We start from the raw sequence: 15,994 nt of genomic DNA on the forward strand, positions 1-15,994 counted from the left end.
GGGTCACACTTTTCCACAGCTCTGACAGTTTTCTTTCCATTCTGCAGCCTGTATCCACCAAGCTGGAGGTGATAAGAAGGCTGAGAAACTGCAGCTTTCCTCCCCTCTTTCCTTTCTGCAGTCTCACTGGTAAGAGAGGTCAGCCTTAGGCCTGCTTTCTTCCCAGCAGTAAGTATTAAGAAGGGTTGCAGGCAACCTTCAGAGACATTGCAGCCCACAGGCAGTCTCTGAATAAAGCAGTGGCCCAAATTATCTTGTGAGCCAGGGCAGACTCAGCACAGGAGGCCTCAACTGAGGTTTTGAATGAGGTGGCAACCACTTAATTCCTCAAGACAGCCCACACTGTCCTGCCATGAAACACCCAGACATGTCTGTCATCCCCACTGGGTTGCACCTGGTATTGGGAAGAAGTCACATCAGCAATGCACCCATGTACCAAAGCCTTCTGCTGCTCCCAGACACCAGCCTGGGAGACCCCAGCTCAGAGGCAATGGGGAAAAGCCACTGAGCATAGCTAACATACACACACTCCCGATTTTATGACTTCCAATTCATCTTTCAAGTAACAAGACACTGACATTAGTGTATTCTGAGCTTCTGGGGGACAGCTGCTCACCTGGGCTAGCTCCAAGATTTTCTTCACCTGTTTAATGGCATCAGTGACTTCATGGCTTGGAGGAAGCATGAGGGAACTGCTGGCTCCCAAGGAAAAGCCACCATACCTGAAAATTCAGATACAAAGTGATGCAAAGACTTAAATACTCACTGACCTCCAGAAAATGCCATTCCTCCTCCCTCCCCAAATGTCTCTTCTTCCTGTACTATATTCAAGGCAAGTGTCTACACTCTTATATGTAGGGATTATTTTGATGATCTTACACTGCTGCTTAGCCATGATGCCTCCTACTCCTTCTTTCTGGGGTTAAATATCCATCTTATGGCTGCTCAGTGTGCTGTTCCATTTAATGAATGCAGCTATCCTCTGCTGCCAGTGCAGGCAAAGCAGGACATGTCCCTGCCTTCCTTGCTTGAAAGAACAGTATCTCCCAAGATGGAGTATGAGTAGGCCAGTACTGCAAATCATTTCAAGTCAATACTGTTCTCTGAAAAAGGCAGACACACTTCACAGTGATGTAGTCTGGGTTGTCCCAGTTTATCCTTAAACATGCATCCTCAACATTTGGCAGCTAAGAGTCAGACAAAACTAACTGCAAAGCAGGGTGAGTCTGTCCTGCTTAATACAGTGCTCAAGGGTTATTGAACACATACAAACTAAAGAAAAGGCAGTGACTCACCTGAACTCATTCACCCAGATCTTATTCTTTAAGCTGTAAAAACAAAGAAAGCTGATGTATAATACACGGAACAAGAGAAGAAACATATCTACTAGTGCTGCAGGCACATGGCCAAGCACAAGAGTGTAACAGCCTCTCATATCTGGCATCTGTCCCACCACTTCTGTTTGGTGTAATCCCTGGACTCTGCCAACAAGGCTCAGAACACCTCCTCAGAGCTGCCACAGCATCACTAATAGAGCAGAAACATCATCTGAGCTGTAGATCACAGCAGTCTGAGAGGCTGAGTAGGTCTGGTTCACTGCTGAGAGTCTGGGTTGCCCAGGCTTATTTGCCTGATCTGTGCAGAATCCCTCATACAGCAAGCAGCACTTGGTGAGGGCAAGAAGGAAGGGGGTGTGTTCAATAGCTACCTTTTCCCAATGATTTGTGCGTAAGTCTTCACTAAATAGTCCGATATATTGCGGCCTGTCAGATTCTGGAGGATGTCAGCAGTGTCTTGCTCACGCTGGTGTCACCAGAGAAAACACAGATAAACACCCATAAGAAAATGCAGAGGTGGACTTAAACACAGCGTGTAGTGCTGCACACAAGAATCACACCCAGCCACCCTGCTCTCCAGGAACATCCCTCATCACAGTACCACTGAGCTCCCTCCTACCTGTGGGGGTGGCAGCCCACCTGCACCAGGTGGGCACACAGGCAGCATCTTCTTGATCTTCTCATTGCTGCACTCACAAGATGGGGAAGGGTTCTCCATGCTCCAGTTGCCTTTCAAGAAGATGTCCAGCACTGAGTCTGGGACTGAAGTGGTGGTCCATTCCTTCTGTCCAACAGTGCAAGGAGTATTTCTGTGTCAGGAAAGAGGCAAGGCAAATACAGTTTTCAAAACAACTATGATGGGCTTTGCTTGCAAGCCATATAAATAACAGGCACCACAGTCTCCAGAAGAGTCAGACTGTTTTTCAAAGAGCCTGAACTCACTGAAACAAACAGCTCAGAGCAACAGAAACCTGCAGTTTGTAACACATCCCAGTGCCAAAGAGACCGAGGTTGGCCAACACCGAGTAGTGCTGGATACTCCCCTCTTCTCATTTGCTCCACAGCATGTGAGTGCCATACTTCAGTCAATCCCAGCACACAAAACATCCAGAGTTCAAGAAGCATCTGGATGATGCTTTTAGTCTTACGGTTTAGTTTTAAGTAGTCCTGTGAGGAGCAGGGAGTTGGACTCAATGATCCTTATGCATCTCTTCCAACTAAAGATACTCTCTGATTTGAAGATCATGTTAGACAGTAATTTCTTGGATGACATTTCTGCCTTTGGAGCACCAGAATACTGCTGGCACCAAAGGCAGCATCAGTGGGAAGCCTGTTCACCATGCCCCAGGGTGGAATAACCCAGCTCCTGTGTCTGCTTTGCAAGATACAGCTTACTTTTCACCACTGGCCAGAACACAGGGCTCCTTGCCCCTGTTCCCATCATCCTGTGAACAGGAGCTGCAGTTCTTCCAGGAAGAGACACATCATCCTGGACTCCACATACCCCTTCTCCACTTACACCCTGGATCTCCAGTGATTTGCCCAAGGCCATGCAGCAAGTCAGCAGCAGAGCTAGAAAACAACACCAATGCTGTCTGGCTCTTCACTCTTTCTACTGTTGTTTGTGGGGGTGCTAACCCAGGTTTCTAGTGCAGCTAGAAACAAAAGATTGTGGAAGGGGAATAGCTACAGTCAACAACATACAGCAACATGACTACATCCTTTTCCACATTCAGGAACAAACAGTAATCTGAGGAAGAGACTACTGTCTCCTTTCTATCTCTGTCAGTAAGGACTTGCATTCAAACCTCACTCCCATACCATGCTGAGGGCTGGTAATTTTCTAAAAGGTTCTGAGCAGAAAAACTAAACATAATGGCAACTCTTTCAGCTTAAACTTTGCTCTGGCCATACATGACTATCATTCCCTAGAGGTGGCTAAATCTACTGGGTGACCAGAAGCCACGACTGGGCTTCTTCTTCCCAGCCCAGAGTTCTACTTACGGGATGGAGTGTCCCTGCATACAGCGTGTCCCAAAACCTGGCTTATTGAGAAGGGCATCCAAAAGCCTCTGAGTACCTGCATCTTCTGGAGCATCATTGCTATGGGTACAGCAGAGAAACACTATCAGATCAGTGGGATAACAGGCACACAGCAAAAGCAGCAGCAGCAGCAGCACAAGGCTGAGAGCACAGTGAAAGAGCTCAGGAAAATTATGTGGGTGGAGATTTTCCTTTGAAGAATGCTTGGCCTAGGTCTTTGTGCATAGTATTAATTGAATCACAGCACCATTCAGAAATGGTTATGGCCTTGCCAGTAGTTACAGTTGGGATTTAAAGGTCCAAAAAGAAAATACCAAGACTCTTGAGCTAAGGACTCTTCTGAGCTAAGCACAGAAAACAAATTAAAACAACCTGGTAAGGAACCCAGGTAATTCATGTTTGTGGAGAAGAACAGAATTACAGGATTTAGCAACACTTCTAGGCCACAAGAAACGTACCTAATAAAAGTGTACTGCTCATCATACATCCAGGGCTGTAGTTCCAGGCTAGGATACTTCCCAAATGGAGGAACGATCAGGCTGAACATGAGAGCAATACACACAAAGACAGCGGGCAGCACAATCTGAAATTGCAAGGAAAGAGCAAGTCCTTTTTAAAGTGGATATTTCCAAAGGCACCAGGAACTATGTGTGAGTCACTTAATGGATCAAAATTTTTTGAAAGTTTCCCAAGGAAGGTCTTTGCTATTTACACCAAGACATTACTTGACACCAATACAAGACCTATCCTAGCATTCAATCACGGCACTGAAATGGGATGCAGAGGATTCAGCCTGTAAATGCTGCTCAGGGCCAAGTTTGGATTTGAACCTCAGCTGCATCCTTGCTGTGCAAGAACACTGTAACCATTTGGTCGTCATGTAACTCCTTTCACTTGCACAGGCTTCCTTTTGCTCAGATATACAGCGAAGACCAGTTTTGGTTATCTGTATTCCCTTGACGTTTTCTGCCCACCTGAAACACTGAGTACAGTGCATGGTCCAGAGCTGACCCTGCTGGGGGACCCGCACATGTCGGGTCCTCTCACCTGAGCAAAGAATCCCTTGCGGCTTCTCTTGGCAATAAGCAGCCTCTTCCACAACAGAGCCATGAACTGCTGCTGGGTGAGCTTCCAGCCCTTCATCTGGTAGGAGCCTTTTCCATCCATGCCACTGAGAAGGTCCGTCTCTCTGGATTCTGCTAGCAAGAAGAAATGACCCTCATTAAAAAGCTCAGAGATGTTCTCTGGGCACTTCTGTGCTGGAGACACAGGATCATGACTGGAGCAGTTACTCGCACTCATCAAAAATAAAAGAGTATGGTAACCAAAGACAGCAACAGAAATTCACATAAATGCATTTTCACCCTTATCTCTCTGAGCCTTCAATGGGAGGATTGAGCAGGCTGTGGATACTGCACTGCCCACTGTTCTTAAAGGCAAATAAGCTACCACTCCTTTGGCATTCTAAGACTTAAAATTTGCAGTACTTATAATATGAAAGAGTGTTCGCAAGAAGAAAACAGGCTTGAGGCCCAGCAATACCTGGATCTATGTCTGAATCATTAGGATCAAATGCATCATCTTCTGTAAACGGACGAAGGCAGCTCTGTCTGTCTCCAAACACACGCCTGTTCCTTCTGGCTGGCAGTGTCCCATCTGAAACAAAGGCAGTTATGATTACCTGAACTGTTTCAGTTGATCTCCAATTAGCCCCAGAAAAATCAAAACAATATAATTTTCGTTTTCCAAGTCTTCCATTTTAAAACTGAGGGGCTGATCTGGAGTGACTCCAGCACAGGTAAAACAAATAATGTCTCTCTACAAGGGTCACATGTTTTATACACGATTTTTCTGTGTGCTGTCCGAGAAGCTTCTTCCAGAGCAGTGGACACTTGTTTTTCATTTATCCATGGAAGCGGCAGGCTGCTGTCACTGAAAGACAATTCTTCCTTACTATGTATATGACTCCAGGCGCCATTTGCTAGCACTAGTTTATCAGGAAATGCTGGCATAAGCACTTAGTGCAGTGAGCTGCTCTCAGGAAGAAAAAGTCATTTGATCCCTACTGCAGTTTGACCCTGTCAAGAGTTTTTCAGCGTACACAATAATGTCAGTCAAGGAATTAACAATACATTCAAACACTAGAAACTCTCCACTGTTGTAAAATAAACATGCTACCACTGAGCCAACAATAGTCACAGTATATAAAAGGACACATTAACTATATTAAGAACAGCTATTTTAGGTAATTGAAAATATTAGCACTGAAGAGTTCCAGTTCAGTCTGAAACAGGGCCTTTCACACCTTGGCATGTGTCACCGTCTAGCTAGACATCCTGCTATAAACAAAGGTCACCCACCTGCCCAAGGCTGGGGAGATCAGGAATGTTCCTCATTTGAGATACCCACTAGACCCTTTATTCCCCTGGGAGCTACATCCTGCACCAAGATTTTACTTCTGAACTATCTAGGCTTGGTCTGCCTTGTGATAAGCAGCACAAATACCATACGAAAGGGTACCTCCCTCTGAAGTCCCCTTCAACACTGCACAAAACTACTACACCCACCTGAGGTTTCTGCATCCACACCACTGTCATCAGCCACTTTCAAGAAAATCTGAAAAGCAGTGATAAGTGTCAGTGAAAATTACAAGAGAAGCAAAACTACAAAGACTGCTTCAGGAGATGCCATGAGAGAGCACAAGACCAACAGATGTAGCACAAGAACAGAGGACATAGGGTTTATCCCCTGCATGATGGGGACATGGACTTTGTGTCTTCTCTCCAGCTTCCAGAAGCCAGTCTGTAACCACATATACCAGCCATTCCTCATTTCCAATGTCAGTTCTCACATACAAGCTTTTTCCCATGTGTCAGATAAAGACCTAGTTACTACATTTGGGAAAACATCCTGCTGCTAGTCTCATGCTCCTGTTCATGCTGGAATACGCACCTCTGTGGGGTTTGTCCCACAGACTCTCCTAAACCAGAAAAAATAAAAATCAAATTGCAGATAGCCGCCAAGGCCTTCACAGATGTGGGAGGACCTAGAGGGCAATCTCAATGAGTGACATCACCACCTTCTCAGCTTCCCTTGTTGTTAAAACAAAAATATATTTCACATAAATGGGATAAATTGCACGGTACTTGTGTGATAAAAAAAGTGAGACTTGTCAGTTGGAACACAGCCAACAAAGAACAAACCCTAAAAACATCCCTGGCAAAGGTATGCAGCTGTGAAGTATGGTCTCCAGTACTGAAATATGTGTTTTCAGTTAAGTGCAGCACGAGGCATCCCTAAAAATACCCCAAAGTTGTTTATCTTAGAAGCAAATTGGGGGCCAGCCTTCTTGATATCTCAGTGAAGTGCAACTGAGTACAAGAGCCCTGTCTACACTTGCTCATACTACATTTCAGTTTTTAATGCACACTTCTGAGCACACACTTAAACAGGTATGAAGACAATCCATTTTGGAGAGGAACACAAAGCTCCATCTTGTTCTTATTTCTGCCATGATTAATTTTGCCTATTTTTAAGTCAAAAGGCAACCTTCAGCACACTTACCTCCTCCAGAGTGGTTTCAGAGATGCCGTAGCTGGAAATGCCAAGATCAGAGAGACGGTCATCAATTTCATGGAACAGCTCTACAAAAGCTCCCTCTTTAGCAGCCTTGTATGGCAAGACATAGGTTAATTCATGACCAATGTCCTCCACCAGCCTGGCCTCAGAAACATGCTTTGTAATGAGATTTGAAATTGCAGAGACATCTAGAAGAACCAAAAGTAAAACATGGTGTTCATCTTGTTATTCATTATGTGGAAACAAGAGCCAAGTCTGAAAACCCTTACCAGAGGGAAAAAAAAAAAAGAAAGGAGGGAAAATGGGACATCTCTGGGAAGCAGACTTTCCATGGAAATAGACTGTTTTCTTTTTACATTTAACACAAGCTTGGATGAAATCCTGGACCCAAGACTAGCTATTCTTTCTATTTGCAGAATTTGGGAGAGCTTTTACATGCTTCTGGCAATACTGCAAGTCACTGGCATACAATTCACTCACAAACGTTACATACTGCTAACAGGCCTAGCAATTATTATATATAATCATTGGATATTAAATCTCAGGACATCTTGAACCCAAAATGACTCAAAGAAAAAGGTTTTACTACTCACAGATTTTTAAATACCTCCCCTGTGAATTTAATACTTGTCCCAAGATTGTGGCTACACAGGGGCATGAGGTTAAGGCAGTTGTCCAAGGTCAAAGATAGAGCCATGTCAGCACGAAGACTGAATCTTATGTTCTTTTCCAAGCCTCACCTATTGTCAGTGTATCACTTTCATGGTCACTGCCAAGGCCAGCGTCAGAGCTGCTCTGGGAGACACTGTCATCCTGGGCACAAAACAGAAGACAACCATTGGTTCCTGCTGTTTAATCAAAAAGGGGCCCACCATATGCTGCACTCTAGGCAATTCCAACCAGATGCTGCAACATGCTGGATACTTCACAGAAGAGTCAAAGTAACTGTGACATAGCCCACTGCAAAGGGCTGAAATAGAAGAGGTCACAGTTACAGAAGTGAGCATTACAAAAGCGTGCGTTTCACCTATTCTGTATTTCTCCAGTAAACTTTGGAGCACCAGCATTGAAGGAAACTATAATCGAGGTGTATGTCCCATGCAACAGTTTAACCAGACATGATCTGGCATGGTACCTATACAAGCAGGTAATGCTTCTTGTAGAGAATAAGGGATTTCTCTTTGAGACATTCTACAGTGTAAAAATCTTACCTCCTGCTTCCCATAAGCCTAAGATTTCATGAAGGAAGAAGGAATATGAGCAGGAAGGGTCAGCTGTACCTTTTTCAGATAGGACACTGTGCTGCTGCTGTTTCGGCAGGAACTCAGAGAGGAGTCTACATCCTTCTTGACCAGGGTCAAATAATAGCCTGTTCCCAGCTGGTTCTTCAGGAAGAGGGAAGAGCCAACACAGCAGAGCTTGCCATGAGAAATGATGGCAATCCGGTCCCCCAGAATATCTGCCTCATCCATGTGGTGCGTGGAGAGAATGATAGTGCGGCCTGGAAGAAAGTAACGGAAGACACTGCTGGTAAGTCAACCATTCCCATGTTCCCAATCCAAAGTCACAAGCATCTGGATCTTGCCATGACGTTGGATGGGAGGTTGATGACAAAAGCGCAGGCTCCTTTGAACAAGAAAAGCAGTACGGAAAAGGTTCACAACTGCTGCCATGGGTTTATCCTCCCCACTCTCTACAGGTCCTTGTCATGCTCAGAAAAGGCAGATTAATTTCACGTCAGAAAGGCTGGCCGCACAGAGAACAGGACACTGCTGCATACCAAGGGTGAATTTCTGACTTCAACTGCCCTTGTAACCCCATGAGGAACTTTGTTCGTGAGCTCTGACACAAACAGGATGAGAAAGGTGCACAGATGAGAGACCAGAACACCCTTGTTCTGCATAGTCTTTGTTCCTTCCTCAGTGCAGGCAACAACAGATTTGCAAAGGCACATCGCTACTTTGAGAACAGTCACAAATCAGGTTGATTTTCGTTTTCCATAAAGCATTCGTTAGGAGTAGAGAAAAAGACCACATACCTTGCCGATACTTCAGGAGCAACTCCCATATCCCTCTGCGAGAATAAGGATCCACCCCAGCTGTAGGCTCATCCAGAATGACAACCTTGGAGCCACCAACAAAGGCTAAGGCAACTGAGAGCTTCCTCTGCATGCCACCTGACAGGCACAAGAAGAAAAAGAGGTGTTCAGGCTGATGCAGAGATAAGATGAACAGCAATAGCTGCAACACAGTGGGTAATGAGCTCTCTAAGAGAAAGCAGAATTGCACACTGAGAAGACCAAGCACTTCTGCTGTTTCAGTTTTTCAGGGCCTCATCAACTTCAGGATAAGGGATAATTCATCTGGATGGTTTTCTCCCAGTGGAGTCCAACTCTCCTTCTAATGCAGAAAATCATGCCTTGCAAGCCCCTCAATAAGAGAATCACACTACCTCAACAGTGGTAGGTCACCAACTTGGAGGCCTAACCATATTTGAGGATCTGAGGCACAGGTCTCCAGAGCCTGAAGCTGCAGAAATAGGTCCCCAAGAAGACACCACTCCTGTGGAAGTGTGCCAGATACAGCAGCAAGGAATTATATTACACTTTTCAATACTGAAGTCAACCTATGGCAAATTGCTCTCCCTTCCCAAGATCAAATGCACAGGCTATGCTGACAGCTTAGTCAAAGTAGTCTCAGTCCCCCAGCTATGTGGTACAGACTAATACAGGAATCCTGCCACTCCCAAACAACAGGGAGGAACTCTCCAGGACACTGATTGAACATGCAGAAGTTAGCATAAGAAATGCACATATGGTTCACAAACAGCAAGGTACTTGGAGATTATGGTTTAAGCCACTCTCACCTAAACCCATAAAACTCAAACATATTAGTATCTGGAAAACACATCACATGTAGCTGAACTATGTCATGATGGAAACAAGTACAAAATACTCAGAGAATGTGAGTGACTTATGGCCATTAGACAGCATAAGATTGTGTAAGATTGTTAAATTTTGTAAGACATACTGATTAGGTACTTAATAACTGATTTCCTTAAGTGTTTAATCATGTGGTAGTCTACACTTAATTGGTGGCCCAACCAAGGTCCATGATACAGGCTCTGTGAAAACCAACAGAGGTTTTCTGGGGCTGAGGAAGCAGCTGAGAACTGTAAAAGCAGGTGAACCTACCAGAGAGTTTGTTTGTCCTCGCTTTCAGTTTGTGGGGCAAACCAACATCCATTGCCATCTGCTCCATCTCCTCTTTCACCTTCTTTTCTGACAGACCTTTGAGCCGAGCATAGAACCAGATGTGCTCCTCTACAGTCAGCCTAGGAAACAGGAGCAGGCTTAGGTGACAGCTGAGAGCACCATCCTAGGATTCATCCCTTGCATCAGCATTTCAGCAGGCATGTTTTGTTTGCTCAGGAAAATATATTTTAAGGCTGAGGTTTCAGGAAGGAGCAACAGACTGGGTGTGCTCAGCTTGGGCCTGATTTCAAGGTGTCGCCATTCAGCGTCAATGTAAATAATCCCCCTTAAGCGGTGCTTGACAGAGTACCCCAAACATCCCACATCACTAGGCACTGAAGAAACATTTGGCCTAATTCAGTTTAATAGAGCAGATTTCTTCAAAGACATGAGAAAGATGAAAGTGTAGGCTCTTGATGATAATTCACAGGCACATATAAATGTGCTAATAAACAGAATGTCCTTGTACCAATCTCAGATCATCCCACTGTCTCACACCACACACACAGATAAAGATAGGACTGTTGTAACTGAAAGTACACTACTGTCGCCTAAAGAACCCAAACATGTGTTGGATAACACCAGCCATGCATGTCAGAGATGCTACTCACAAGTCAAACAGCACATTGTGTTGTGGACAGACACCCAGGTTCTGCCTGATGGTGCTGAGCTCCGAGCGGATATCTTTGCCCAGGATGAAGGCTGTACCCGAAGTTGGGGGAAATAAGCCAGTCAAGATGGACCTGAAAGACAAATGCAACAGATAAGCAGGTTTCACTATTAGGAAGTTGGCTGCTTCATATGACAGGATGGATGAATGAAGAGTGGGTAGAAGCTCAGCAGAACTCCCACATCAGGAAAGTAGTCTGAGAGATATCTCTCTAACAGATTAAAAAAATCAGCTCCAATGGTTTTAACAGTGCACAATCAAAGCACACCCACCTGACACTGACCGAAGGAAATACCTTTTCCTCTAAAACTCCTTTCAGTCCCAATCCATTTCCTTACACTGCTAAGTCAGAATCACAAGTGGCATTACTAAAAAGTGCTGCCCCCAGATTCACTCGGCACAGCCTCAACCCGAACTACCTCCAGTCTCAGTCCCCTGTATCTGTGCATCTTCTGAGGCAGCTGCACAACTAGGCTAAGTCAGCAGAGCTTCACTGAAATCAGTGGAGTACCCTAGTCTGCAGTAGCTCCCACACTGAAGTTGTACCTCTACCTCTATCATATTAATAAGAACTGCAGTATTCAGTCACTTCCCCAACTGTCTTAAAGCATTCCTTTGCTCTTACATGGTAGTGGTTTTCCCTGCTCCATTATGTCCCAGAAAGGAGGTGATCTGTCCTTCATAGAAGTTGAGTGTGAGACCATCTACAGCAACTTTCTTGCCATCACGATAAACCTTGACCAGCTTCTGGATGGAAACACCAAGGCTCAGATGCACAGGCTCTTCCTCCTTGCAGACTAGAAGGAAACAGAGCAAGGGAGAGAGGGATACGATAGTTTTTAAGAGCAGCTGTGTGGGAGTTATAACAAACATCACATTCGCCAAGTCTATGGTGATCCAAGGACAAATGAGCTATGTGAAAAACTGACCCAATTTCTTCCTCAGGGACAGGAACCTCCATGAAAGTTGTCCTTTAGCTCTTTTCTCTCTACTGGACTCATTTGGAAGTTGGAGATCTTCAGTGTAAACAGGGGTTGGCAAAAATGAGAGGAATTCTCAACCCCATAGGGCTGGAGTACCCACCGGCATACAAGTGGGCAAAGTACCTCAGGTTTATCCGGATACACCCATCTGATCAGCATACACAAACTCTTAAAAGAAAGGGATGATGATTTCACCTTAGCTATGCCAGTCCTGCTATCCTTGGACTCCACTTACAAAAATGCAGACCACAACACTTCATTACAAAAAGGCTCTGCCCCCTGTACTCACCTTCTGAAGGCCCCTTCTGATCAGGATCAGGGTGCTGTCTCTCCCGTGGTTCCTCACCAAACCAATAGGACTTTGTGAAAGGAAAGTACCAGGGCCTAGGAATCCCATACTGGCCTGAAGAGAAAAGCATTACATGAGCCTGATTGCATCTGTGCTTTTTCTTGTATTAGCTTTCAAGACAAGAAGGGAAGTATTCCACCCTCAGTAAGCATCTAGGTTAGGCAGGACTCAGTTCTTTCTTGACCAAGACATTGCCAGACTTTAGGGGTAAGAGACATCTCCTTCCCAGGTTCCACTTTAAGGTTAAAAGCCCTGTGCTGGAAGGTGCTAAGCAGCCACATGTGGTGCTGATACTCTCAACTCCTCCCCTGCAGCAAGGTCTGTAGCCTTAGCAGTTCAGAGAAGGTAAAAGCTGAATTGCAGCAAAGCATCTAGCACTAGCTCAGCCACCACCATAATGGCACACAGCCTCTGTGCTGGGTAACAGTCATTGCTATCTGTAGTAACAACCTTGCTGTGATGCTGGTCTGTGGTTTTCCTCTGTGATCTTTCTGCAGCTTCACTTAAAAATGGGCCAAATTTGCACCTTGGTAAATGAATGAAAGGATCTATTTATAAGTGTGAAGACCTAATACTCCCTCAGAAGCACACCTCACCTGGGAAGACAGACTCAATGTACCAGGTCATGACCCCATATAGGAAGGTGTCAAACAGCATCATGACAGCAGATGTGGTGATGCTAAAGCCATCTTCTTCCAACGGGCTCTCAAAGAAGTTGTCCCACTGAACACCAACTCCCTGCTCCTCAAACAGTGCAAAGTACTCACAACCGAAGCCAAAGGCTACTGGGGACAGCAGGCTCTGCAAATGAGAGGCATGAATATGCATTAAGTTTTTGACAACTACTCACCAATTGGGCAGCTCAGCTCTAGCACAAGGCTAAGGGACACAGTCCAGAAGCCTTATAGAAAAAGTCAAAGGTCCCAAAAGCATGACCTTGTTTGCAGGAAGAGAGTGGCAGACTCTGTGGTCATGGTTCTAGCAAGCAAGCAAGGCCTGAAGTCTCTGCTGGACCACCACCCAGAATTGTTTGTTTCCTGGCTTTCTTTCCCTTGCTTTTTGGACTTCTATGCAAGGGAAGAGATCACTAAGAGACACCCTCATCAGAAGTCTTGTGCAAAGGCAGCTGGTTCCTTCAGCCTGCATATTTGGTGCTACAGCATCAGAGTACACAGAGATCAAGGCAACTCAGTCTAGCTGAATTACCTCCACTACCAAAGCCACCAAAACCCTCCCAGCAGCTCCTTGCAGGTTCAGTCAACCTCTTCACCAAGCTCAGCCCTGATAGCCTCTTACACTGGAAAATTATCCTCCTATTGCCACCACCCCCCTTGTTATCAGTGTCCAGCTACAAAGCTGCCCAGTGGTGAAGGCCCAATAATGAAGGCAGTTAAAGACTTACCGCAAAGATCTTAAGTGAGAAGCTGATATAGTCCTGCCAGGCAACACAGAGCACATAAGGCAGGTACAGCGTGAAGTAGACAATGCCCCCACAGGCAGCTGCCAGGTTGGCCCTGGAGAACACAGTGCTGATGAGGAAGCACTGGAGGATGGTCACAACAGCGAAGATTGAGAGGAAAACAAACACCACACTAGGGTCACTGTAAGGCAGCAGATTCCCCACCTGGCAGGAGAACAACAGGTGCATCAGGCTTTGAAAGGGCTCTCCAAGGTGGCTCTAGTACAAGCAGATCTGCAGAGCTGGCTGCTCAGGGGAGGCTGGGCTTGCTGCAACTGGCACAACAGCATTCCCAGATGTGGGACAGTATCAGAGGCACCTTTTCAAGAGCACTGAATCTGCTACAGCCCCTCCTTGCTGTTTTCAGCTGCTTAGATCTGTTTTGTTCTAAAACTCTGTTTCCAAAAAGTTTATGGTCAATGCACACTCACTTGCTCCTCCCCAGTGTGTCAGTGCAGATCACTGCTTAGCAGGCTCTCAGGGTTCTACATTATGCTGATGCAGACCAAACCAGCCAACTCACCTTAAGGATCAGCACCAGCAGCCCTGCACTCATCAAGAGAGGGATGAGACTGCTAATGAACCAGCTTAGCCAAAGGATGCCATTGTCAAGTCCCATAATCCTCATCGTCTCCTTCAGCCGGGCTTCCTTCTCATACACAATGCCCTTAATTATCACAGCCACTGAGTAGATCCAGGCTAGAGTCATGAAGAGAGGCATGGAACGGCTCATAACACGCAGAAATCTGAAAGAAGGAAGGAAAAGGGCCAGGAGGACACAGTGAGAAATATCACTGAGACTTCAGGTACCACTCAATGGCCACCAAAGCACGGTGACATCTAAGACTTGACTGCACAAACTAGCTGATGCATAGAGTGCAACACAGGATCAGTGTCTCAGTATGAGGCTAATGGGTCTAATGCACATCTTCAGCCTGTAGTGGAAGCTGGAGTTACAAATGTCACTCAGGGTAAGAGCAAGTGTAATGACCTGTCTTTCCCAGGGACTGCTATCAACTGTCCTCTTTCTGCTCTCCCATGCCTACATCTCTGCTTTCTTCCCAGTGCTATTTTTCCTGTGTTGCATCTACAGATATGGTCACATCTCAGCAATCTACTCTTATGTGAAATTCCTGTACAGACTCCTTCTGAAGGACTCTGCAAGTCATTACATATCTAAAGCCTCCATGCAAGTGCCCTAATTCCAGGGATTAGGAAAACTAAGGAGACTACCCCTGCTACTGATAGTAGGGATAGATACTATGTCTGAGGAGTGACAAAAGTCTATGCCTTCCAAGGGAGATTTTGAAGCAGCCTGCATACATACATGTCATCCACATAACATGGGTATGGCATCTGCTGCACATAAACTCCTGTCTTCTTCTCCGTGCCTGTCTGCACTCTGATGATAGCCTGTTCTACCACATCCTGCAGGTAGGCAAAGCCTCCCCAAACATAGCGCATGTCCTCAAAGGGGTCAGCACGTGGACCAGGATCCCAGTACCTGTGCCAAGGGAACAAGACCTTTCTGTTAGAAATCCTCATCACCAAGTCCTCCATAAGAAACTGTTCATAAAACAGCATGTCACAACTCACCCATCCTTGATTTTGTTAGTCCTTTCCACATTATCAATGTCCATGCGTATCTTGTATTTCACGTGTTGAGGGAGCTCTATGCTGTTAGGAGCTATTTCAGTGAAGACTATGCCTGCCCAGAACCTCCTTTCATCCAGAAGCTCCAAGGACTTGTTTATAAGCCGGACTTCTGTAGCCACAGGCTCCAGTTTGTCCAGGTTGACACACTAGACAGGGACGGATTTGGAAGTGTTTATGGGATAAGTAACCAAAGCAGAACACACTTTGTTTACATTTGGGAGGGAAAAAAAAGCAGAACTCTGCAATGGTAATGCCACACCCGAGAAATGGCTGCACTGACAGACTACTTTGCAATAGCTCATGGTACCCCAGACAGCTGCTAGAGATGTCATTTTTCCTGCTTGTCAAACCTATGTCACTGAGGAATACCCCAGCAAAGGTATTTTCTAGACAAGATGTTAGATAGCTTTGTAGTACTAGCTACAGAACCCCATCCAAGCATTGATTTCCATAGATAGCCTTATTTTCCCTGTTACCAATAAACTAGATTCAAAGTCTCTAAAAATTAGTGGAGAGACCTGAAGGCTTTGGACCAGGCAACTACCAAGTCAAGGCCTGCTTCTGTTTGCATTCATCTCCCAAGATGACCAAATAAAACAAATTTCGTTATTTGCTATGTCTTCCTCAGCTTAAAGCAGCTACTGGCTTCAGCATAGTCCCCAGCT

The 15,994-nt window shown here is 45.5% G+C and overlaps 1 protein-coding gene across 6 annotated transcripts in view; it reads right to left on the reverse strand.

Annotated features, from left to right (window-relative positions):
- ABCA1 (ATP binding cassette subfamily A member 1) overlaps window positions 1-15,994 on the reverse strand; it is a 122,902-nt gene that overhangs the window by 12,906 nt on the left and 94,002 nt on the right. For 5 of the 6 annotated variants that reach the window (XM_065045662.1, XM_065045661.1, XM_065045660.1 and 2 more), the window contains 22 exons: window positions 15,270-15,475; window positions 15,001-15,177; window positions 14,197-14,419; window positions 13,617-13,838; window positions 12,811-13,015; window positions 12,155-12,268; window positions 11,508-11,679; window positions 10,824-10,955; window positions 10,153-10,292; window positions 8,998-9,135; window positions 8,240-8,460; window positions 7,700-7,772; window positions 6,945-7,147; window positions 5,948-5,996; window positions 4,923-5,036; window positions 4,428-4,579; window positions 3,839-3,963; window positions 3,342-3,440; window positions 1,957-2,146; window positions 1,709-1,803; window positions 1,296-1,328; window positions 617-722 (listed from right to left, as the gene is read on the reverse strand). In XM_065045662.1, coding sequence (XP_064901734.1) covers window positions 617-722; window positions 1,296-1,328; window positions 1,709-1,803; window positions 1,957-2,146; window positions 3,342-3,440; window positions 3,839-3,963; window positions 4,428-4,579; window positions 4,923-5,036; window positions 5,948-5,996; window positions 6,945-7,147; window positions 7,700-7,772; window positions 8,240-8,460; window positions 8,998-9,135; window positions 10,153-10,292; window positions 10,824-10,955; window positions 11,508-11,679; window positions 12,155-12,268; window positions 12,811-13,015; window positions 13,617-13,838; window positions 14,197-14,419; window positions 15,001-15,177; window positions 15,270-15,475 — 3,189 coding nt within the window. The remainder of the gene's footprint in view (window positions 1-616; window positions 723-1,295; window positions 1,329-1,708; window positions 1,804-1,956; window positions 2,147-3,341; window positions 3,441-3,838; window positions 3,964-4,427; window positions 4,580-4,922; window positions 5,037-5,947; window positions 5,997-6,944; window positions 7,148-7,699; window positions 7,773-8,239; window positions 8,461-8,997; window positions 9,136-10,152; window positions 10,293-10,823; window positions 10,956-11,507; window positions 11,680-12,154; window positions 12,269-12,810; window positions 13,016-13,616; window positions 13,839-14,196; window positions 14,420-15,000; window positions 15,178-15,269; window positions 15,476-15,994) is intronic. The other variant, XM_065045663.1, reaches the window with a different exon arrangement.

The sequence above is a fragment of the Columba livia genome, chromosome Z, assembly GCF_036013475.1.
Source record: "Columba livia isolate bColLiv1 breed racing homer chromosome Z, bColLiv1.pat.W.v2, whole genome shotgun sequence".
Taxonomy (NCBI): domain Eukaryota; kingdom Metazoa; phylum Chordata; class Aves; order Columbiformes; family Columbidae; genus Columba; species Columba livia.